The following is a 24978-nucleotide window of genomic DNA, read 5'->3' on the forward strand; positions in this document are numbered from 1 at the left end:
CCAACTGTCCCCCTACCACCAGTATCACACACTAAACCATGTCCCTAAGCACCAGGTCCAACCCTTCCTTGAACTCCCCCAGGAACAGTGACACCACAACCTCCCTGGGCAACCCACTCCAATGCCTGGCTACTCTTTCTGAGAAGTAATGTCTCCTAATTTCCAACCTAAACCTCCCCTGGAGCAACTTGAGGCCATTCCCTTCAGTCCTAGCACTGGTTATCTGCAAGAAGAGGCCAACCCCCAGCTCGCCACAACTTCCTTTAGGCCTCCCCTGAGCCTCCTCAAGACTAAACAACCCCAATTCCCTCAGCTGCTCCTCACAGGACTTGTGCTCCAGGCCCTTCGCTAGAGCACCAGTAGCTGCCTATGGCAGAGCTGTTGCTTCCATTTTAGTGCTCTGGCCGTAGCTGCAGCCTGTCCATCTTAACAGACTGTTTTCTAAGAGTATTCAGACACCCACCTTTTTACTGCTTTCTGTGAGAATTCAGGCAACTAAGCGTCCTAGGGATTTGAGCTTATGTTTTGACAGCTTGTAAACCAGGCTCGTAAAATCCTCAGCCTCACAATTTCTAGAGGCATCAGCTATGACTACAGCATCCCTGTGTGAGTACACACAATTACTTTCCATCCAGAAGATTGAAGCACAATGAAATTAGCAGCCCATTAAAACAGAAACATACAGGGGATAGATACCATTGTTGCAACAGAACACATGTACTTGAAACTAAGCTACAAGATGAGTTTTTCACTTTTAAAACATATCAAGGATGTGTGAATAAAGAGCTTTGTAAAAGAATTAACTTTATTTTGGAGTTATGTCATTTAGTAAATACAAGAGAGGTTCATTAATAGAAATATATTTTAAGAAGTTATGTACAGCATGATGTTTAACATACATGCTATTTACTTGGATTTCATGCCATATAGTTAAGAAAATAATAACTATATATATTGGTTTTCTATTGCTTTTCAGAAAGTTTAATGTAATTCCCACATCCCAACTAAATAGCACATGTTTTTGTGTTTTTACTATAAAAATGCAGCTAGGAATTAATAGTTTTCAGAGTCTGTGATTCAGAAGCATCACTCAGTTTAGCAGTCCTTGGGATTTTCCCTCTTAAGTCATACAGAATTTTTTTAACCACCTTCACAGGCCATAATGAATGAAAATAAAGCAATACCAATTATTTAGAGGACAAATCTCAGATGACCTAAACAAATATTAATGAGATTTAATTAACTTTACTATGTAGAGTTGACACTAATATGAATTTGAAAAGTCTACCTTGGCAGTAATAATACATATATAACGAAATGCACGGAGGGAAAATAAAAAAATATTACTTGCTCTTAGCTATGGTCCCTTCTTTTAGAAATATGTATTGAATCTTCTATTAATTGAGCAGCTGTGGCTATGTTCAGTCACTCATCCAGTCATTCATCTCTTATTTGTTTAATTAATTATTCAATCAATTGTTCACTGAGGGACTGTATACGACCTATGTTTTGCAATTGACTTCAAAGAGTGAGGCAGCTGAATGCATCCGATAGAAAATAGAAAAAGGCATTGCAAGGTTCACAACAATTATCCAAGGTTCAAAGCCAAAGACTATTTCTTCCAGTCCATTGTCATACTCTGGGCGGCACCCAAATGCCGGTGGTATCCAAAGCTGCAAGGAAAGAAGGCAATGCCAGTATTAATCATAAATTACAAGTGACTGTGACCCCAGTGACCTGCAATTTAGTTTTGGCAATCTCTAAGTAAGCCCTCCCTGTTGTTACCCGGGTACACCAATGGCAGAAGATTTCAGCTTCTGCTGCTGATACAGTTTTTCATGGTGATTAAAAAGAGTTTAGACTCTTGGATTCCATGTTTAGATAAATTTTGTTCCCCAAAGGCATATTCACTTATTCTTCCAGAAGAAGTAAAAATTACTTGCTACAAACTATGGAACCATGTAATTTTAATATGAGGCTTGAAGGGTTGGGAAGCATTTGTGTATTAACTTGCAAATTATGTTCAAAATGTCTTACCGAAAGATTGCATAGGAATAAAAAAGCAGCAATGTTCTTGAGAATTCTCCTCTTGTTGTCAGCCACTGAGCTTCTGCTGTAGAAGGAGAACTCTGAGGCTGAATGCATGACTGGACTGTTACCCTGATTTGTCTCTTTGTTGGCACTGCCACCGCCGTCACTTTCTCTGGCGCAGATGCTGCTGCTAACCAGGCACGGTAACTCCCCGATGTCACAGGTGGCTCGGCCGTTATAAATCTCCTTGTATGAGGGGGTAAGTGATAAAGTGCTCCCCCGAGATATAGTCACTATTCGAAGTGTTTTAATATCATCATTGGCCTTTTCCTGCTCACGGTGTATGGATTCAATGATAAAGAGGTTCTGAATGTATTTCTCAATAATTACAAGGACAGAATAGGGGAGGTTATACCACGTGTATTTGGGGTGAGCTTGGGCACAGATAATTGCTAGGATTGACCCCCAGGAGAGGAGCCAGGATCCTGCAGCTGTGCCAACCAGCAGTTCTGCATCCAGTTTTCGAGCAGGATTTTTTGAGTTATCCAGTGATCTATCCTCCAGTCTGTAGATTAGAAGGGCAACAACTCCAGCTGTACACATGAGAGCCAATACAAAGATAGCATGGAGGTAAAACATAGTAAGTGCTAACTCACTTTTGACTTTTGAACGTCCGATCTGAATTAAATACACCACGACTACTGCTATTGTGCTAGTTAACACAATTAGTCCAAAAATCATCCCAACTGTTATGCCGTGAAATTTGAATGGAGTTTTGTGTTGCTGGTGGTGTTCTACTTTGCGACCAATGTTTTTCCACAGGACATAGAGCATCGTGGATGCTAGAATGTGGTACTCTATATTGAAGGGATATAGGTAATATATTCCTTGAGAAAATATGGAACAGAGAGTTGTCGTTGTACAATTGCATTGAGGTGCATGGTCATCTAAAACTAAAGGAAAGGGAGAGATTACATATGTGCATTATAAGGATTTTTTGGTTAAAGCAAATAAATGAAACATAAATAAAACAATAAAACATAAAAGGTAAGATTTCAGCCAAACAACATATCATACTCTCCAGTTAGCCACCTAAAAAGGACCTGTGTCATTTAAATCATTAACCTAACATAGATTTTGCCTGGTCTCCAAAGCATAATCTCTAACTCCACTGCTCAGCTGCATAGCAATTGTCACATTGTAAGTGAATGCTGCACCAAAGTGCAACAGAGCCTTTCAAATACTACTTTTTTATTATACAAATGTCCAAAATCTCAAGGACTTCAGTCCTTAGCCATTTGGCTTAGGTAGATTTTATAGAATATTGAGGAATTCCATCTGTGAGTCAGATGAAAAATACAAACTTAATGAGAAAATGATTCCTCTCATTTTTTATAGTAATTTACACTAGAGTGGTTTCTAATAATCAGCACTTTATTAAAAATGTGTTTATGTATACAAAAGAGGTGAAGTAAGCCACAGATACTTTCACTCAATGTCCCAGTATAGGTTGAAAGTAAAATAATTAAAAATCTATCTTGTCCTTTTGAGAAGAACCTATTAAATCATTATCCCTTTATGCAATAACCTGCATTGTAAACCCCTAAAACATCTCAGAGAACAAATTGCACATCTTTGTAAAATAAAAGTATTTAGTGTGTAATCACAAACAAATAATTTAAGAAACCAGAAAATTCCATGGTGTCAGAAGATAATTAATAACTCTTATATAAACAGAAATGCTTTAAAATATATTTTAGGCATTCCAGAGGCCAATCTTAGATTTGTGCCTGTTTCTTTTTTTTTAATTTTGTTATTTTTTAAAAAAATATTATAAGAAAAAGATGGGAGAAAGCTGGTATTCTTTTATCTTAAGCATATACTCATAAGAAGTGAAAAAACACTTTTGCAGTGGATTATATGTTAATAGCAAATTTGTCTTGTGAATCACTACTTTGCTCCTTGTTATAGAAACTATTTCTGATTATTCATATTTGTGCAACAATTCTGGCAGCAGATTAATAGGAAATAATATAAGGAAACTGTTTCCATTTAACAGTGGAAATATCAGGAAGAGACATAACTTGTGATTAATATTGATGCTTTTACTGTACAGCTAAATCAGAGAATTGCAGAGTGACTGAGGCTGGCAGGGACCTCTGGAGGCCCACTGCTCCAACCCCTGCCCCAGCAGGCTGCCCAGGACCACGTCCAGGTGCCTTTTGAAGATCTCCAAGGAGACTCCATAACCTCTCTGAGCAACCTTTGCCAGAGCTCTGTCACTTGCACAGCACAGAAGCACTTCCTGATGTTGAGAGGGAACCTCCCATGTTCCAGTTTGTGCCCATTGCTTCTTGTCCTGGCACTGGGCAATGCTGAAAAGAGCCTGGCTCCATCCCCTTGCAAGTGGATGTAAAACTGGGGTCATCTTTGTCTTTATCCTTGTGAACACAACCAAAATCCTATCAGGTGGGAGAAAATTACCTGTAGCTGCTGAGAACTTATATTGCCCATTGAAAGCCAAGAACTCCAAATTTCCCTAGGCTTCAGTGGCATTTGAAAGCAAAAGACATCCCCAACAGTTTTAGTCAATGTGTTTTGAAACTTGCATTAACTTACCAGTGAAGAAGAGCATTTGTTATATATAAAATAAATAAATAAATAAATAAGAATCACCCAGTTAAAAATCTGTGTCCTGTAAAGCAGCATTAATGGATAACCTTCATCTCTCTGAGACATTCCACCAAATTCCATAGCACCACACAAAATTCCATAGGACCACACACCCTGGGAAACCACTATATGGGGAATGATTTGCAAGATTATCCATTCTTGTTTTTCTACCAGTAGCTTATAAAACTAGTAAATTGTGTTTTAAAAAATACTGTATATACTTTACTTCTCTGATTTACTAATAAAATGATTCTTTAGTGATGTTATTCCTCAAAAGAATTATCTTTGTTTGGAACTTCTGGCATTTATTTTTATTCTGGACCTCATCCAAAGGGGAGATAAATAAACAGAAAATCACAGCCTGAGTCATGTATATGATAATGATTATACATCATTTTAGTTACTGTATGAACTGACCATATATCAGTTGACTACCATTTCCCTAGTAACAACTATACAGCAAATACCCAGATTTGTCCTACAGAGACATAGTATTTTGCATGGGAGCAGTAATTCCAAAATGTACCAATGCTTTAGCTTACCTATTGTTATGTTCCCAAAACCAAGTGTGATTAGTCTTTCTTTATGTTCATTCAGTTGATGTTTTGACTCTGTTAACACTCCATTTGTCCACAGGAGTAAATTTGTGAACACAGAATGGATAACCCCAAACCTACAAAATAAGGTAATTATTGAAGGAGTATGCACATAGTATTTCTCTACACACATGTTAAATACAGTGGATTAATTTTCTGTAGACATCACATGTAACACTATTTAGTTGTCAGTACAAGAAAAAAAAAAATAATAACTGATCTCTCTAAAGATGTTCCACAGTGGAGCACAGTGAATGTTAGACTTCCAAACTATCACAGAAACACAATGGATTAATGTATTAAATCATAGATAGGATGCTTTTATGCTCTTCTATGTGATGTTTATTATTCCTTGGTCTGCAGATGTTAATGACAGTGACTGAATGGCCTTATCAGGGTTGTTTTGCAAGTTTCATTTCTCAGCCTTCTGCAGTGCTTCTTCATACTCACTGTGGATGGTCTTTCTTCAAAGAAATAGCACTTGTCTAACTTCTAGTCCATGCATTTTTGTCTTCTGGAGAGAGATGAAGACAACAGAGGCCTTTATCCCATTCAGACTATTGGTACAGTGAGGCTAAGTCTCCAAGTGGCTTTAGGAGTCTTTGTATTGGACAAGCCCTTTCATGGCTTGGTGAAACAAAACAGCATCAGAGAAAGAGGTGGGTTAATGATTCTGAACTTTCTAGTAAAACTCAGACAATAATTGTTCTCAATTGACTAGCACTTCCCTCCATATCTTCCCCTCTCCCCCCCCTCCTTTTTTTTTTAAATAGATGGCCATGGTATCTATTTCTTGGGCACAATCCTTCCATCTGACATTCTGCCAGGCATTATTCTCTTGCACCCAAGGCTGAAAATGTTCCTTCACCAAGAAACAGTTCTTTATTACTGCACTGTTTGCAGTGGATGACTTGAATGACTTGCAATTAGGTACTTTAAAAATGGTACTTATCAACAGAGCTCGTTTCACCAGCTGACATTGCAAGCCTTCCATGATCATTCCACTTGTTGGCATGAGGCTGAAACACTTACCCAAGGGAGTAGAACAAAAGTAGAGCCACCACTGCGGCTGAAGTTTACGAGTCAGTTTCTGTTACTTCCTATAGAAACTGGCCAGCTTCTTGATAATTTGAGATTAATGTTTTAAAAGTTAATATCCTTGTTTATTTGCATTCTATGTAAAGGCATTAATATATACTAATCCACATTCTTACAGAAACGAAAATACATCAGAGCTGGCTTTGCTGCCTCAAAGACCAGTCCTTAGCTCCATAACAAATAAATGTATTCATCTGTTTCAGAAGAGACATCAGTTACACCATGAGAACCAAGTTCTGGTGTCAGAAATAAGAACAACCCTGACTGATTTGGGTTGTTCATATTGCTGGAAAGGCTGTGTTTCTCTGTGTATTTGAATGTTTGCATTTAGTTCTGAAAGGTAATTTCCATAAGGCTCAATACAAAAACCCCAGATATACTGGACTGGCTGCAGGTTGCTGATGCAAGTTCCCTTCCAGTATCTTCAGTACGAAGATACTGAAACCTTTCAATTTCTTCAGTACAAAGAAAACTTCATGTAGTACATAGTTCTCAGACAAAAATCTGGCGCTTCCTTCCGATGAAAAATGCATGTGACACTGTAGTGTCATACATTGCCCTTTCCCTCTCTCATGATAAATGCATACTTATTCTGTGACTATTGTATTTTATGAAATACGAGCACAGTTTAAATAAAAAAAGAATAATTCAAACTAATGATTATCCTCTCAGCTGGGTGAATGGAGTTACTGTCTATTTATATTAACACAACTGAGAATCAAACTCTGCACTTTCTCAATGTCCATCATACAGTACAACTGTAGGTGTTCAAACACAGTGCAGACATGCACCTATTTGCATTCCAGATGAGGATCAGATACTTTACCTTTCAAGTGTTTTGAAAGACTGGATAATATCCTTTGCATGACACCAAAGAAAGTACACCTAAGTTAAAGGAATACAGAGAAATGTCATTACACTAATGAATATGTATGAAACACAAAAAGGAAAGCATATCTGTAGGCAGAAACATTGATTAGATCCTCTGATGATTTAAACTGAGGTAGCTCCATCTCCACGCATGTGAAATTATTCTTATCTCTTCCAACATTCAGCCAGAACCTGGCTGGCAGGAGGAACCTAGGATTTCTTATATGCAAAGCCAGTGGCTCAATAGTAGAAAGTTTCAATATGACTCACCAAAACATATCATGCTTCTGTAGCTGCAGAGGCTTTTATTTCAATGGCAAAGGAAATAAAACTGCCAGCTGTAGACAGCACTATAACTACTGCAGGGCGTGGTGATGCTAAGTTTGAACAATTTACTAAAAATATGAAATTCTATGGAGGGAGAGAGACACGTGAAAGGATTCCAGATTTGATTAATAAAACAAACAATGGATGACCAGGAAACAAGAGAAAAGGTCATTCTATCAGTTTGAGGGGTAACCGCATTAGGAGGAACAAATGCAGTTGCACTCAAATGTAGTGCAGAAAGCTCAAGCTGGAAAACAGAAGAGACAGAACAGTACTGACATAGCAAGTAAAGGGGAAAGAAGTATTAAAAGTAGGAGTCTCTTTGTGGGAGGATAATGGAAACTTCAGGGTATAGATTGTTGCTAATATAAAACATGTTCCAAATCCTGGTAGGTGTGAGCCATATTCCTCGGGGATGTTAGGGTCAAACTGGAACTTCTATTTATTCAGAAAAGTTCCTACCTTACTGAACTGAATAGTATGTAAACATCGGGATAGAAATGGTCCAAAGGGTTTGTCTTAGAAACCTGCCGGGTGTGGTATTTCTGAAGTGGTCTGAAAATTGCAAAGAACTTTGTGTTCTTCTGCAGCAATTGCAGTGACTGGAAGTCCATTTTCTCACTGTGCCCATTAACAGGGTGCCTCCACAGCTGGTGTTGTCTGAGACATTCAGTACCTGGTCTTTGAAAAAGCTAGGAACGTGCACTTCTCTGTGGCACCTACTAGAAGTTCAGAACACACTTCTGGACTTGAGCTCATTCAGCTAGTGCAAAACAAGGAATCCATCCCCCTGCTCTCCCTACTAATAACACGTTAATTCAATCACCCAGTGAAGCATTTATCACAACAAATTGTGATAAATACAAAAATACAAGATATCATGGAAGTTTAAATTGAAGTCACTAATTAGCACCATAGCCTCATCTATGCTATGTTCAGATGGCAGTTCTGAGAGAGATGCAGTAAAATCTGACAGCATATGTGAAAGCATTCTTCAAAACTTAAGAAAAGGAAGTTTAGAAGTTCTGTTCAAATACTAAAGTCAAAAAAGTCAAGGGAAAATAGGAATAGAAAAATCAGTAAGGTAGAGAAATGACAGAAAATAGTTTTTGCTCCCAGAGCACGCATTGTCTCAAAGGGACTTCTGTCTGCAAAAGAGCTTAACACAGAGGCAGTGGAAATCAGAAGGTCGGTACTAGTTCATTGTTTGCACAGTTACAGTGTATATTTGCTCATTTATTGGCAAGTACCAGGATGCCTCGTTAGAGTGAAATACAACAGCATCCAACACATGTTCTGTAGAAAAAAAAAAGTCCTCAGGTTTTTAGATGACACATCATTAGGAATCCCCTCCACTGTAATTTTATCCCGTGTTTCAAGGACATTATATTTGTCTTAGGCAAAATGTATTTGATAAATTACATCCTCTACCTTTCCTTTGAGTGTTCACACTAACACTCAAGATTTCATTTTAAGCTAAGTAAATGATAAAATCAGCTATATTAGTGATGCAATATGATGTGGTGTAATATCAAATCAGAATGATGCAATATTAAATCAATATTAAATTAAGTATTAAACATTAAAGAATGATGTGATATTAAATGAGAATGTCTCTTCTCAGGAAATCGGTATTTCCTTTTGTTCAGCTCAAAGTCTCTTCCACATTCTAGTTCACAGTAGCTAGAAATCTCACCAACTCGAGGTTACTGGATGCAATGAGGAATGCTGCAAGCAGATCTGCAGGAAAGGGATTTCTTAGGTTTGTTTGTCAGAGGTAAAGCAATTAAGTTTTTCCACATGGAGAGTGGATTTTAAAAGAATGTAAAATTATGACTACTTCCATCAAGTCAGAATTTCATCCTCAGATAAGAAGATGGAAGTCAGAGTTACTGCTCAAATTTCAATGTTTTTACTGTTAAAGAAGACAGAAAAATGTAGGTGGTTCAACTGCTCATTTACTTGCAACCACTGCTAGGAAAATCATTCTTTTCTCTTCTGTTCTTGCTCTTATCATTATGTTACTTAATCATCTTGGAAAGTGCATGAGATGACCTGCCTCTAATGGAATATTTTATTTTAGTGGCTTTTCCTCTCCCTCTTTACCACAAGTCTCCTCATAGGGGCCCACAGGAATTACAGTTTTAGATTATCCTGACAAGAAGGAGGACAATAATCTGAACCTCCACTTTACCATAAGATGTATCTGGCTCTTGCAGCTACCAACAATTCTCACTATCTCTGTCTTCACAGACTGGCTAAAAACCTGCGACAGAAGAACTGGAAGCATGATTCAGGTATTCAAAATAAGGAAAACTATTAGGAAAACTGGCCAGTATCCTTTTGCTCCATCATGTAATAAAAGAAAGGGCAACATTTATTCATGCAGTAAACAATCAGCTATGGAATATCACCATATAATACAGAGGCAAAGCCTGAAAATAAACAAACAGCTGAAATATTTTACAGGAGTCAGTGACTATGCTTGCTAGTGTGCAGCCACTGGTAAGTGTAATCAAATGCTTCTGGAAGGAAAATCTGTGCTCATTTTTTACAGGAAAGATGTGCAAGCATCTTATAACCTACAAAGAAAGGGGGGTTGCCCATTTGAAGTATCAGGCATCCACCGCTAACTATTCTGAGATATCAAGACAGACAGGTTGAACTGAACTTGGGTGGCAAGTTGTACATACAAAAATAAGTGAAATAGAATAAAAAAGAATAAAGTTTTATACGTAACTTAAACTAAAGAGCATGCAATTTCAACTATTGACAGCATTTGTGATTAGTTCTTTTTAGAACTTTTTTTTTTTTTTTTTGGGGCGGGGAGGAAGGGGTATTATGGCAAGCAATTACTGAAATTTCAGGTTGCCAAGGCTGAATTTGCACAATTCAGCAAAAAGGGTATACATGCACAAGAACTTAGCCCTCAAAATCATCCTGTGATATGTTTAGAAATTAGGTTAGTATTAAATCCATGATGATGAGAAGAAAAAAAAAGATATTTTTTATCAGAAGTATAGATATAATTTAAAACTGCAACCAGTGTCTTTTACCTGTAAGATGGTGTGCGCTGCATGTGTAACAGGAAAAATGCCTTCAGTTGGTGACAAACAGTTTGAAAAATCAATATAGTATCCAACTTTAAAAGAATCCAGAATTAAAGTAATCACTGCAAATAAAGTAATCCCACCTACAAATGAAAAGATATTAGAAAACATCAATGTACAGTTGCATTGCCTAGAGACAATCCGTAGCACTATGCCAAAATCTTGTTTAGAGAAATAATGATAGATCAATAGTCATATTCTTGCTTAGGGAAATAAAAGTGGATCGAGTTCATGAAGATAACTGACTTGATGAAATAAGACTCTCTAATTTGTGAAAGCCTCTGCCCAACGTACTAAAGCACATTAGGACACAATCCCAGCATAGGCAGTACAGAGGAGCCCAGACCTGAAGACACGCAGCCCCTTGCATATGGCTCCCAGCTCCTTGCAAGATCATCCTCCCAGGTAACTGTAGCACCAAAGCAGCCATACAGCACGTGAATTAATGCTCCATACGGTCACACAGCAAACTCAAGGGAGCTGAACAATAATGTTACAGTCTCTGGGCCCAAGAGCTCTACAGTGGGCAGTAACACAATCACTTGGTATGCCAGCGCCATTGTTGGGGAGGTTACACGTCAAGTCAGAGAACAGAACTGCAGTGAGCTGTCTGGTTTGGTTTCCTAGAAAACAACCAAATGATGAAAACTTACCTTAGTACGATATACTAATCCTAAATACTCGATATATACCAGTAATTAAAAACGATGAAGATGATTCCATCATTTTGTTATTTCTAAAGTTAAAGAATAAGGAGAAATGTTTTTACTGAGCATTATACTATCTTTTAAAAATGTGGATTTTGTTTTTCCAAATATTCATTGAAATCTCTGTGTTTTAGGAGATCCAGAATAGGATTTTCAGTATTGCAAAGTGCTGGCATAATTCTTCCTATTAACCATCAAGAAGCAGAAAGCTATAATGATACAGCTGTCAAAATGCCACTCTAAACTTAAAATATTGTTTGGGTTTTGATAATAGACAATTTAATACAAGCAGGAAAAAGATATATGTTGAAGTCTGCCAAGGGCTGTGTAAGGTGACTAGCTGCCTATGCTTTAAACAGAGCCATGCTTCTGGAGAACATAATAAAATAAAGCCATTTGTGAAGCTAATTGATTTTCCCTTTGAGCTCTCTGTCCCAGCTGGCTGAACTTCTAAATGATGGCCATAGAGCTTTCCACTGCAGGAGAGTGTACTCTGGGGATAATATCTGGGGTAAGTCAAGGAAAAGAGTCTACCCTATATGCAGCCTTCCTAAACTTCCCTGTGATTATTTGGGTTGCGATAACCTCACCTTACTAAAAAGCTCTTTTCCCACATTCAGACTGTAGGAGTGGTTCTTGGTCTGCCACACAAGCTAGAAGAGAACCATGCTTTATGATTCACGTAGTTCACATCTTGGTACTAAAAGGATCCAGGAAAGCTTTCTGTGAGCAGTTTTTGTAAAGTGGCCATTAGTCCTTCCAGCTTTATTAGCTGTGTGCAATGACTCTGCCTTAAGAGGTCTTTGTTAAGCTATTCTTTTCCAACATTTCCAATAGCAAGGAGATGTAAGTAGCCAGCTGCCACAACTTTTACTAAAATTATATTCACAATTTGAAAGGCATCATGAAAATACTCTGAGCCTGTATACTCTTAACATTTCATACCAGTTAATTCATGGCTATTTTCTTCAACGATGAGAGCAAGGAGACATTCTTCAAAAACAGCTGCTCAAGTTACTCAAGAATTGCCAAGAGCTTTCTGTGGAACAACGTGATGAAAATTTGTCCTTTCCCCCTTTTTTTGGGCTTGTCTTCCAGACACAAGATTTCTGTGACAAAACCACTGAGACAGAGGAGGGCAAGAGGGTTCTTGGCAGAGGAGTTGCCACATGAGTTTTTCCATAGTTCAAATAAGTTTTCTCTTAACAATACAGGATAAAGGAGTTTTACAGAACTGTTGTAACTACAAGAAACTCTTCAGAATGGGAAAGTGTAGGACTTTCCCTAAGGGAGAATTTGTTGAATTGCAGCATAGACATCCAAGAGAAGCTGTGGAAGCCGCCACAGCTGAGAACATATTACAAAGAGCAATCCTGTGCTGGTAAAAGAAATGGATAAGGTAACCTAGTAGTGCATTCCAGTATCTTATTTCTAAATGTCTGTGACTCCTTATATTCTGTAGGACAAATGAAATGCTGTGATTGCTGTGCCAAAAGAGGAAAGGGCAGGGGGTTCTGCTGTTCTTAACCATGTTAAGCAGTACTTATTCCACACTTGAGAGGAGAAAGCTACTCTCTGTAAGAGAAACATAGCCTGGTCCAAAATAGGGTCAAATTAAACCTTGCAATAATGAATTTCAGGAAATCTCACAGGAAAAGAACACGAAAATGTAAGCCACAGTAAGGTAATAAATGAAAAATGCCTGAGAGATGAGGATTATTTTGGAAAACAGTGCATAATCGAGGAGAAAACAGTTGGTACATAACACCATACATTTCAGGAGAGAGTCTACAATACATGGTTGTATTATGTTAGACATAAAAATAAATAAATAAATAAATAAATTTTAAAATGCCACTGAGCTATTTTATAGCATAATTGTTAACTGTGCAAAGAAAAATAAAAGACACAAAGATACGCACGCACTGAGAACAAACCAAACTTCCACAACACAACCTTACTTCTCAAACTAACCAGATTTTGGATTTAGATTACTTTTTCATTAGCTGCTGCTGCAGTGACTGATTGCTGCATCTTCACTATTGGGAAAGAAATATTTTATGGAAAAGCTGCCTTATAGCACTCAACGTACTTACTTTCCAACCTACTATTTATAGTACCGAGACCGGAAAAGCGGTCGATAAAAGTGGGCTTGCCTCCTCCTGTACGTAGTGCTGAGCTGAGTTGTTTCCTTTCCCTGGGACCCAGACACACGCGACATGACTGTGTTGCGATCCCCAACCACCTGCTCTCGATACACCTTTGCATCCTTACTCCAGTAAGTACCCAACCCTGCAAATAAGGGCCATCACACCTTGCCACCAGCCTTGCAAATTTCCTACAAGCTAATGCTACTTCTAGCTTTCTTGCTTTTATATTTTACATGCTACACTATAAGGTGCTCTGGCTGAGCACATTGTCGTCTTCTAACTCTAGATGCTTCCAATGTTTTAATGGTTGAATTTGGTGATCTTGAAGGGTTTTTTTCCAACCTACATGATTCAGTAGTTGTAAGGCATCACTGTACAGGTACAAATGGGAATCTCTGAAATACTTTGCTTTAGAGAAACCTCAAGGACCTTTTGGACTGGTGCTAGTATAAGAAAGTTGCATTGCATTGCCTGGAAAAGGTGATAATTCCTCCAAGAGAGCTGCACAACACCTTAATAATTGCCTTTTCCAAAATCTGTCTTTTCAAGTGCTGCCACACCTGTCTGGTGCCAGGGGTGAAAGGGAAAAAAGGCCCTGTGCCTTTCAGCATTGCAAACGGGCCAAACGGGTAGTTGGGAAGTGAGTACCTGTAGCAGACAGCTTTCCCATATAGACTCTAAATGTGCTCAGCTTCTGCTCATATTTAGAGTGCACTGCATGTGCACAGCATCATGAATGTGAGGATGCCTCCTGGTAGGGATGGAGAGGTAACGAGGTAGTAGCAGAGGCGGGTGACGGCATAGACATCCCATGCCCGGTGCCACAGTGGGTACCGCAGCCAGTACTTACACTTGAGCCAGCGGGCTCCGGCATGCGTGTCCTTGTCGCGGATCAGCCTCCTCTGCGTGCAGCTCCTGCACAGGTACCACAGCATCCACAGCAGCTGGATGAACATCAGCGTGATGAGGTAGGAGAGCAGGTGGCTCTTGCTGATGCCCACGGCGTGCACCGCCCAGGCGAAGGTGAGCAGCAGCCCGGCCAAGAAGAGGTTGATGCCGTACTGGCTGCTGAGGATCTCGGCGTTTTTCTGCGGGCAGCTCCCGCCGGCGGCGGGGGAACCGCTGCCCTTCTCCATCTCCCGGCCGGGCGCTGCTGGAGCCCCGGGGCCGCCGCAGGCCCGGCCCCCAGCGGAGACCGGGGGCGGAGCGGGGCCGCCGGCTCTCCCCGTGCCTCCCTCCGCTGCGGGGCCGGGGGGGGCGCCGAGGTGAGCTCCGTGCAGGGGAAAGCCGAGGAACGACCCTTTTTTCTTTTTCCCCTGACCTTTAGTAAGTCCCGTTCTGAGTACAGAGCATTGCAGTGATTGCTAGGAACCGGTAGCAGGTAGATTGCTAGGAACTCTTGCAACCAGGAGTAGCAGCAACTGAGCTCAACAAAGCTTTCGCAGGATTTAGTTCATTTCTTATTTATCCATCTTCCCTATTTCTATACACATTTTTTACTATATATATATGTCAAATACTTAATTCTGTGACCTATATATACAAAATTTTTACTATATATGTGTCAAATACTTATTTCTAACTATGCCCTATAGCCAGAAGACATGAATATATTCCAACCTCAAGGTCTGGAGCCCCAGTTGGTTGCCTACGGGGGTTGACAGGAATTCATCCCAGTGTAAAACAGAAAATATTTTAAATGGCATTTTGGTTGCGTACAGCATGAATTTGCTTAGTTCCAGGTATTCATGTACCTGGCCATGGTTGGAGGCCAAATACGAAGATAGACTGGTCCTTCTTCTGACCAGGCAGGTCTTACAGTTTCACCCTTAATCTGCTGGTAGCATATCAAATATCCAAAACATTGTGTTTTTTTTACTTTGTTTTGTTTTTTGTTTTGTTTTGTTTAACTGCATGACCTATGCCTCACATGAAATTAAGCCACTAATTCAGCTACTTGAAAAAAAAAATGGGGGGAAGAAATGAAGGATGGTATTGATTTTACACGACTTCCACAGGCAGAACTTACTGAGGATTTACGATTTTTCTCTTCTGAAGCTGAAATACAAAAGTAACAAAAGACATGTCTGGTAACAGACGAACAGTTAAGTCTTCAGTCACCTCTAGCTCAGAACTAAACCCATCGCTTGTAAAGCTTATGGAAATGCAAAGATCTACTTTAATCTTATAGAATTGTTAGCCTTAAAGAACAGGAAGATGTTCTCATTTAACAGAGCTCCTGTGCATAACTGATAAATAACCTCCACCGTCTAGGCTTTTTTATTTTTATTTTAAGGTTATTCTAGAATACCTTTTGTCACCATGAAGAAAAGCTCTTTGGTGTTGGCACAGATTCTCATCCTCAAATGAAATTAATGTAAATAGATACAGAAAATATCTACGGTAGTCTGAAGCCAGCCAACATACTCAAGTAGGGATTTTGACAACCTAGTAATTATTTTCAGGAAACTGTTAAGATACCTTTCTAATCTCTTGCCCTAAATACTTTAATTAGTAGAAGGAAAATAATGAAAGCAAGGAGTTCACACAACTGGAAGCAGCAGCAAGATTTTGTCAGGTTAATTACAGCAAACATTGTTTTACATTCTTACCAGACTCGCCCCTACTTGCTTTTGAGCATACAAGGGAATGAGGATTGCATTTGATACCTGTAACTGTTACCAATAGACTCTGCAGGACTTTTGTGAAATAAACTTTACCTACCTGGGATTTTCAGGAAAAGACAAATTCAGAAGGTAAATAGCTCTTCCAAATCATACTGAATAGTATTACACTGTCAATAAATCCAGCTGAGAGGTCACAAAAGACAAAATGAATTGAAAAATTGATGGGTTGACAGTCCCAAGAACAGTGAGGTTAGATGTTTAAATAATTAAGTATTAAACAACGATTGCTCACTTTTATACAAAGTTTATTAAGATGTCCAGAAGAGTAAGTTTGAAGAAACATGTAGCAAACATTATTTCAAGAGTACAGGGTCAATGTAAAGCACCTAGAGCATTTGTACAGTTGATAAATAAAAATACAGTGATAATTACCATCCCTGAGCAAAAGTGCATTTAAATAATAAACAAAATCAGTCAATGTACATCTATGCAGACATAAAATTGTTTAAGTTTGTTAAAAGATGTAGACCTTAAGATAAGCAAATGCAAAGTATGACTTCTAAATGCAAAGTACAACTGTTTTTTGTAAACTCAAATTTTACATTAAAAAAAAAAAAAAACAAACTACTGACTTCCTCTACAGGCTACTTAGCAGTCATGCTGGATGTGTTTTACTTTGGTTTGACTGATCCTTTACACTGCCTACTGCCATCAACTTTTTTCTTCAATGGAACTGCAGTAACTTCAGTCAATGCCTTTTTCATTACTGAACGTTTCACGTAGTGTGCATTCAGCAATGGTGTGAATCTGAAAGTCAGAATGAACAGCAGTCTCCTCGAACAGTCTGGACTCCAAGCAACAAGAGTAAATTTCAACAAGTTTCAATAACCAACTTCTATTTTCTCCTATCTTCCAAAAAAGAATTTAACACAATGACCTATATAAAATGGTCTAGCAACTAGATGGTGCCCAGGTTTCTCAATATTTAAGTATCTCAGACAAAGTGAACAAAGGGACAATGTTATTTTCCCAGCTGTGTACGGCTAATGGCATTTGATTTAATAACAACCTCTACTGCTGAGGAAGAAAAATAGCAATTTCATTAACAAGCATTGTTATGAACAAAAAGTTAATTTTTTTAGAAGAAAAACATCCTGAACATTGGGAAATAGTATATACAACAAAATAATTAACTCTGTGCTCTTCAGCTCTTGCTTAGTGTTACTATTGTTTGTTCTATTGCTGGTTATGCACAGCTTCATCTCCTGTCTTTGGCTGTGGATAAATTATGTCAGTACAAGGGCAATCTATTTATTTCACTGTTGGCACTAGCAGATTAACAACGATGGAAATTTCAACCAGCTTTCTAGGCCCTTAATCAGATACATATCTTTTTTCAAATACTAACAGATCTGAAATCAAGAAGTTAGATTAACAAAGTATTTCTTCCGTGATAACACATGTATCATTACAAATTTATGGACCAAGAAGTGTCTCCCATGTTGCAAATGTGTAAGTTTAGAAGTTCAAAGAGATTCCAAATATCAGTATTTTAGCTATCACTTGAAATGTAAAAATAATGTATTAAAAAACCCACAACACTTGAATTTGAATATCAATTGTTTTCAAACTAATCAACCTGCTTTAAGCAGGTTGGGCTAGGTGAAATCTGGAGACCCCAGATAGGATTTAAAACCATATATCTGACCCATTACCCGTCTGCTTAGTATTGAATTGCGAATAAAAGCTTTATAAAACAAGCTACGTCACAAATGAAGTGCTTTGTATTACTAAGAGAGAAAAAAACTATCTATCTTTCAATTATTCACTTATCAGTCGCTTTTTCGAAGCCACTGGCTGAACAATGGGTTTATGTCCATTTGATTTATACATCGGGTAGTTAAATAATCAAAAGACTGGAATGTAACTTAAAACAACACCCACTTTACAGGGTAACTGTAACTGGAGTCCTTCACAGAAAGCTGGAAGAGAAGAAAAAACAAATCCAATAAGAAATACTGTAAGGCTATATATACTGCGCAAACTGTATCTTGTATAGTTTGATATTCATTAGTTGGATGACTTTGCATCACCAAGTAATAATTTACAGTATAACAGAATTTACTTGGCTGTTCATACAGAAAAAAATGTTTTCTTCACAAAGTTCAGCTGTTCAGAATATCTGCATTTAGCTTGTACTTCTTACTTTCTATCTCCAAGTACAAATTTATGCAGAATGGTTCTCTTAGTCTACTAATATGAGCAAAGCTCTACCAGACCACAGCACATCCTTTCTCCACCTTTCCAGTGCTCAAACAGAAAGTTGCTAACAACAGAAGGAACAGACATGCATTGAGGAATTTTGCACTAGCAGACGTGACTTGAGCTCCCGTAATAAATTAAAGAAGTTCTGAAATAAGTACCATGTTTTTCAGAAGTCCACAGACAGGGTATGATCTAAGTTAATTAGTTCCTTAAAAGAGTTTTCTTGATATTGAGGAATTGCTGAAAAGGTGTATGACTAGTTTCAGTTCACTTATGCAAGTAAAAGCTGTGTATGTGTGGCTGACCCAGCTGTTAAATATTTTTTCAGTACAATTCTGGCACTACAAGAGGCTATACTCAAAATCCAGCACTGTCACACTCCTCTTGCCGCACTCATGAAAATGCTGGGGGACTCCTTTACTGAAACAGATTTGTGACAGCAGGCAAAAACAGACTTCCTCACACTCCCTTGTGAGCAAGTACAGCAAACAACCTGCTGAAGGAGTCACTTCACTAGCTGATGCAGACGTCAGTGATCAGGGTACGTCTCTTACACTATTACTAAGCTGTATTTAATATCTTCTTTATTAAGCTTTTCAATTTCAAGGGATTCATCGGAATAGCATATCCTAACAAAAACGTGAGAACCCCTTTTCAATGTGACAGGTATTGGGAATTAATTTTTCAAGTCAAGAAAATATCTGTTTTTGCCTTAAAAAGGTTGCTTTTTAGGAATATCCAAGAAGTGGACTGTTCACCACAGAAAATGAAAGCAGCATACTTAAAGATAACAAAGAATTTTGATTCAGAGGGGAGAAGAGAGGGAGAAGGAAAGAAAGAGAAGACAGTTGCATATGGACCTTTACAGCTTCTCCCCTTTACTATATGTCAAGCAACTTCCCTAAAAAGAGAAGTCTGGGTAAAAGCTGCAGATATTTGTCCTATACTCCTCAAAGCCATCCACTCTCACTTATCTCTTCTTTTCACTGTCTAAAACTGAATTTTTCGGAAGAGGAAAAGGATATTTGTTGAGGGATTTCTTGAAACAGCCAAAATCCCATTGCTTGTTGTAGCTGAGCAAACCAAGCTACCAGGGCAACTATGAGAAGTTCCCATGACAGTGTTCCCACATCGCCCAATTGAGGAATTCAGAAAAATATTGTTACCAGCAGCTGGCTTCAAGGACAAGGTCTGCGTGACTGCTAATCACAAGGGGGTTGTTTTCTTGCAGGTGGGGTTGTTTTCTTGTAGTTGTTTGTCTGAGTGCTTTTGGCCACTAATCTTGTGTGAAACACTGTCCGCCCCTGTTAAGTTCACTATAAAAGTTAGGCTATTCAGGCAATAAAATGGAGCATGATCTGACTCTACTGGTGTCTTTCAGCTGTGCTTCCTGCAACAGATATTCTTTCCTTTAAGATCCATACATATTAACCAGTAACTCCATTTGCCACAAAATTTCAATATCCTAAAAGCGCACAGAATCCTTGAACTGTTTGTATAACACGAGATAAATACTTTCATGTGCTAAACAATTCTATTATTTACCTGCAGGACTTATCCCAGGAGTGACACAAGCATCACAACACCCATAAACTGAATGAAGAGCAACAAAGGTGTCATAAACGACCAAACAGGCCATAAGGCAACGTTGAAACTGGGAAAAAAAAAAAGAAGAAAGCTTTAGATAAAAGTTCAGTTGTCAAGTTGTGGAAATACCAGGCAAACAAATAAATCATAGTATGAGAAGAAATTAAATTTAAACAATGAAACCTGGAAAAATACTTGTTTCTTTACAACTTGAAAGAATAATAAAAAAAAAAAACAACTTATTAAATTGGTAGTTTAGTTTTCTGCTCATTTACTGACAACTCATCCTAGAACACCAGTAACTGCTGCAGATTTGTTTTACACTGAGCAAAACCACTCAGACCCATCAGGAGTAAAGATACCTTTTACTTTCAGAATCTCTATATATGAACCATCTGAAAATGAAATACTCTTTGATTTTTCCAATAGGCATGCATGGAAGCTGAGAAAAAAAACACTTATAGTTACAGTCAATTAGAGCTGAGAATGAATTAACTAAATAGAAAGGGGAGGAAGGGGAGAACAATTTATTTTACAACTGATTTTAAAGGATTATGGATATGACTATCTCTAAACTATAGGGAACATTTATCTTTTTCAGTCTTTCTTCCACCACCACCCCACCCCCAGCACTGCAATACTGGTGTTATTCAGACACAGCACCTACACTGAAAGGGACAACCAGCTTTCATACAGAGAGCAAATATACTTGCAGACATAAATAATTTTTCACTCCCATGCACATTTGCTCATTCTGACTCTTCTCATCTCATAAACAAATTACCTCTTACTAAATGTACCATTCTCTGAGAAGACAAACTCTTAAATAAAGCTCATATAAGAATGAGCTGCTGCATACTTGCTATTTATACATATTGTGTTTGATAATGAAGAACTATGCATTAGGAATTGATCAGGTAAAACTTTCTCTGCTAGAGAATATACCTTTAAAGTTTTAAACCTCACAATACAGAAAAGACCCAGTACATCTAAAAGTATACTTACTATACAGCTTCAACTGCTACAGATCTTGCCTCATGAACAAATTTTGAAGGCAGAAGAAATCATGCTGAGTGGAACTAGTACTGTCACCAGTACATTCAGTAAAATTAAGAGGAATGGGCTCAATTTATAAGCATTGTTTATGCAGTTAGACCTGTACAGTTTTAGCAGAAGGTTGTATATATGTGTTTCAACTTACCAAATTGCTGCTGCAATAAAAGTGACTGTTGAGACAGGTATCAGTATGGGATACTGCACATCGTAGTCCTCAATTCCACGATACCACTCAAGATATATTATGCAATAAAAGGCAACAGATAAACAAGCAGCCAATAAGCAACTGCCAGAGGCAAACCACCAACTGTGGTGGGGGGGAAAAAAAAAGCATGTTAAGTATGATCACATTTCAGTTCACATATTAATCTTCATTCTAGGCTAGAAACAGGACAGTACTTGTTAATTACACACATTAGCCTGGAGCTCCTTTACTGTTTCTTAAAATTACTTTTACAAAACACATAACTACTACAGTTTGATTTCACAATGCATCATTCCTGTCATTTACTTTTCCCTCAAATATTTTGGAAATGCAGTGTAGCAGACTTTGTCACAGTGATCTTCTATACTAACACACTAAAAATACCTCATCAGTAATTAAATAAATTAGGCTCCACGGTAACTGTGCTTCTTACCATAAGGTTGACATTACCAATTTTTGTGTAGCAGAAGCATTGTAAAAAGCTTTTAATAAGCCTTCTAGTTTATGAACTCTTAATTTTAAGAGAAAAAATCATGGAAAAAAAAAATAAGCTACTGAATAAAACCACAGGGAAATCCAGGATTTCAGATTCATAATTAAAAAAAATAAGTATGTGATTATTTGGAATTGTGCACTTGTGAGCCTATCTGGGAACATAAATCCAGATTAAGATGGGAAAGAAAAACCTGAAACAGCAGTTTCAGAGAAGCTCACAGCATAGAGCTTAGGCCCTGTACATCCTCCATACAATAATGACAATGAGAAAGTTTAAAAGGCACCTCCAGGTGAAGTTATCTGAAAGTGTAACATCTATCAATCCCGCTGATAATAATTTCATGGAAAATAAATAGAATACAAAAAAATATATATAATTATTTTATAGAAATAATTTATTTTCCTGGTCTACTCAAAGAAGTCTACAGAACAAGAGGGAAAAAAAAAACAACTTCACTAATGTTTTATGATTAATTTCAGCTTTTTTGAAAGTCAAAACTCCAACACTTTCAATAGAATATGCAGTGATTTCTTGTACTTGAGAATAATTTTAAAGGTACAGTATTAAAATGTCTTGCTAATAGAACAAATTTTACACGTACACAGATGGCTCAGTAGAACCTGAAGAAAAAAAAATAACAAAAGATTTATTTTTCTTGAAATCTTACATTTACACATGATATTTACCAAAATTTAATAATAATGACTCAGGGAGTCATCTTGTCCAGCCCCTACACTCAAGCAAGGCCGCTTAGTGCAGGTAGCCCCGGACCATGTCCAGGCAGCTTTTGAGTACTTATAAGGATGGAGACTCCACAACTGGGCAGCCTGTTCCAGTGCTTAGCCACCCTTAAAGTAAAGCACGATGATCTGACGAAACCTCTCGTATTTCAGTTTGTGCTCACTGGGCACCCCTGAAAAGAGCCTGGCTCCATCTTCTTTGCCCCATGCCTTTAGGTATTTGTACACATTGATAAGATCCTGCCCCAGCCTTCTCTTCTCCAGGCTGCACAGTCCCAGCTCTCTCTATTCCTATTGTAGATCTTGTTTATCAAAGATTTAAAACACACAGTTCAGATATTTACATCTGAATACAACTAGAACATGAAAACGCAACTTTTCTTTGCAAGAAAAGGTATCTTACCTATCTGCTTGGATAGTTTCTTTAACAGATTTTAAAAAGTCAAAGTAATACGTCACAGCAATTGAAGCCAAAATCCAGAATGCAGAATGAAAATTCAGTCTAGGAGAAGGCTTCTTCTTCTTCTCTACAGCTGTAGATTCTTCTGTAAATACGAACATAATTGTATCACTAAAGCTTGTCATTAAATGCAGTATGATTATACTTAAATGAAACACCATGCTTATCTTTTTAATTATTTAATATTTGGAGATGATTATACTCAGTATAATACATTTTGTACTAGAGAGGAAGCATTCTAAAAAGCTCTGTACATTTATTGAAATAAGAGTCTAAGCAAGGTGCCCTCTGATAAAAATAAACATAAAGCAGTAACAACCAGCACACGCTTTGTCTGCATACCTTTCCGGGAAATTAACAGCTGACTCGGTTAGGAAAGGGGTATTTAACTACTTATGAACAACAGAGCAAACACATTTGAAAGCGCATTTTTTGTGCCTGACAGTAAAAAAAAACTACAATACTCAATAGATACGCTTTGACAAAAAAAAAAAAAAAAAAAAAAAAAAAAGAGGCGAAACAGGTATCACTGAAGTACGGGTGTGTTTGTTTCATACTTTTAAGTTCCTTTATCATTAAAAGTTACTGGTGCTTCATGTGCCTTCAGAGCTATGCTAGCTCCGCACCTCTCTAGATGCATTCCCACCACCTGAACGTACAAACAGCTCTGCTGGAGCTTACAGCCACCCATTTATTTTTATTCATGTTTTTCTTTATTTCCGTTGAGCTTCTTCCCCACCTCCAGAGACGAAGCTGGTCGCAGCCCTGCACCCTCTCGCCCCAGCACGCCCCGGCTGTGCCATGGCTCCGGCCGCTTCTCCCTCACGCCGAGCGAGGGCGGGCGGTGGCGGCGGGCACCTCAGCGGCCGGGGGGCGATGGCACAGCCCCCTCGCTGCTGAGGGCTTCCAGCAGCACCCGTCTGCTTCCGACTTCCCCAAGGGCAGGCACCACAGCCCCAGCCCGTCCCGGCAGCACCCACCGGCCGTCCCGCCGCCCTGGAGCGGCGGCTGCAGCGGCAGGGCGCGGGGCTCTGCCCCTTGCCGCAAATGGCGCCGGAGCCTGGGGAGCGGGTCCCCTAGCTCCCCGCCGGCCTCCATCTTGGGCAGCCCCGGCAGTGACGGCGGGGTGGCAAAGGAAGGGCGGTGGCGGCGCTGCATTTGCGGGCGGAAAGGGTGGCCCGGGCGGCTGCTCTCAGAGAGGGAAGCCATTTTAGGCGGCCATAACTGTAGCCGAAGAAGCTGTCAGCCCTCCGTGTCGGGAAACGGCTTCTACTGCCTGCCGCGGCGGCGCGTGGGTGCAGAGGGAGGGCGCTGGGGGTGCAGGCAGTCAGGTAATGGCGGCTGCTAGCGAGGAGCACTGTGTGCCCTTCACCTCACAGAGCCTCAGTGTCATGGCACTGCCGGGCCAAAGGGAGGCTCCCGGGGTGGTTCTGTAACAACACCAAGTTGCATCAAGCTGTAGCAGCCTTCTGCTTCACCACCACCCACCCATCTCACTGTAGGCACAGCCTTGAAAATATTAGACTCCCAACTCAGCTTTAAATCTGGCTCTTGCCCTCTAGAAATGAGAGTTTTCTTATGCTTGTTTTTTGGTCTTCAGGGTTGGAGTGGTAAAGAAAAACACAGAAAATATTGCAGTGAGTTGTGTGTTCAAAAATAATCCCTCAGGCAGGTTCTAGCTATGTGTGCCTTTCAATTTCATCTGGATTATTTCTTTCTTGAATTCTCTCCTGATAAAATTAGATTTTTTCCTTATTTTTTATTCCTAAAGGAATTCATAAAAATCCTGCATTATGTCTAGAGAACAAAAATGTGTATTATTATGAGTACAGCTCTAGTAAATGCTGGCTCTGGTAATAGTCCAGTAATAGAACTCAGTAGTGTCAAGAGTTACACTAATCCCCACTGAAAGTAGTGAACGCTATGGTATGTATCCAAATGTACAATACAGACCTGTTTTCTCAAAACAATTAAAAAATA

At 38.8% G+C, this 24978-nt stretch overlaps 2 protein-coding genes across 3 annotated transcripts; both read right to left on the bottom strand.

The window, feature by feature from the left end:
* Positions 1 to 833: 833 nt before the first annotated feature.
* On the bottom strand, positions 834 to 14698 carry OTOP1 (otopetrin 1). The gene is made up of 6 exons (XM_032186849.1): positions 14413 to 14698; positions 10652 to 10788; positions 7225 to 7283; positions 5247 to 5377; positions 2038 to 2984; positions 834 to 1673 (listed from the first exon to the last, which is right to left on the bottom strand). Exons 1-6 carry the CDS (start codon positions 14696 to 14698, stop codon positions 1503 to 1505), a joined length of 1731 nt encoding a protein of 576 aa, XP_032042740.1. The 3' UTR covers positions 834 to 1502.
* A 1779-nt stretch (positions 14699 to 16477) lies between these two features.
* Positions 16478 to 24108, bottom strand: TMEM128 (transmembrane protein 128). Of its 2 annotated transcripts, none has more exons than XM_032187004.1 (5): positions 23979 to 24108; positions 22942 to 23083; positions 21243 to 21404; positions 20000 to 20108; positions 16478 to 18171 (listed from the first exon to the last, which is right to left on the bottom strand). In XM_032187004.1, exons 1-4 carry the CDS (start codon positions 24094 to 24096, stop codon positions 20009 to 20011), a joined length of 522 nt encoding a protein of 173 aa, XP_032042895.1. In that variant the 5' UTR covers positions 24097 to 24108; the 3' UTR covers positions 16478 to 18171; positions 20000 to 20008. The 2 variants fall into 2 exon arrangements, with proteins under 2 accessions (XP_032042895.1, XP_032042896.1); XM_032187005.1 differs by lacking the exon at positions 23979 to 24108 and adding an exon at positions 23738 to 23813.
* Positions 24109 to 24978: the final 870 nt, after the last annotated feature.

This window comes from Aythya fuligula, chromosome 4 (genome assembly GCF_009819795.1).
Source record: "Aythya fuligula isolate bAytFul2 chromosome 4, bAytFul2.pri, whole genome shotgun sequence".
Taxonomy (NCBI): Eukaryota; Metazoa; Chordata; class Aves; order Anseriformes; family Anatidae; genus Aythya; species Aythya fuligula.

What these genes read in the sequence shown, in the direction of transcription:
- OTOP1 (XM_032186849.1), bottom strand. Translation starts at nt 14,698, where the DNA reads ATGGAGAAGGGCAGCGGTTCCCCCGCCGCCGGCGGGAGCTGCCCGCAG. An exon ending in CGGAGCCCGCTGGCTCAAGT is followed by an intron (nt 10,789 to 14,412) that starts GTAAGTACTGGC and finishes TTTCATTTGTAG; the next exon opens with GTGGGATTACTTTATTTGCA. An exon ending in CAGCGCACACCATCTTACAG is followed by an intron (nt 7,284 to 10,651) that starts GTAAAAGACACT and finishes CCTTTAACTTAG; the next exon opens with GTGTACTTTCTTTGGTGTCA.
- TMEM128 (XM_032187004.1), bottom strand. Translation starts at nt 24,096, where the DNA reads ATGGAGGCCGGCGGGGAGCTAGGGGACCCGCTCCCCAGGCTCCGGCGC. An exon ending in GAAACTATCCAAGCAGATAG is followed by an intron (nt 21,405 to 22,941) that starts GTAAGATACCTT and finishes CCCCCACCACAG; the next exon opens with TTGGTGGTTTGCCTCTGGCA. An exon ending in TTTATTGCAGCAGCAATTTG is followed by an intron (nt 20,109 to 21,242) that starts GTAAGTTGAAAC and finishes TTTTTTTCCCAG; the next exon opens with TTTCAACGTTGCCTTATGGC.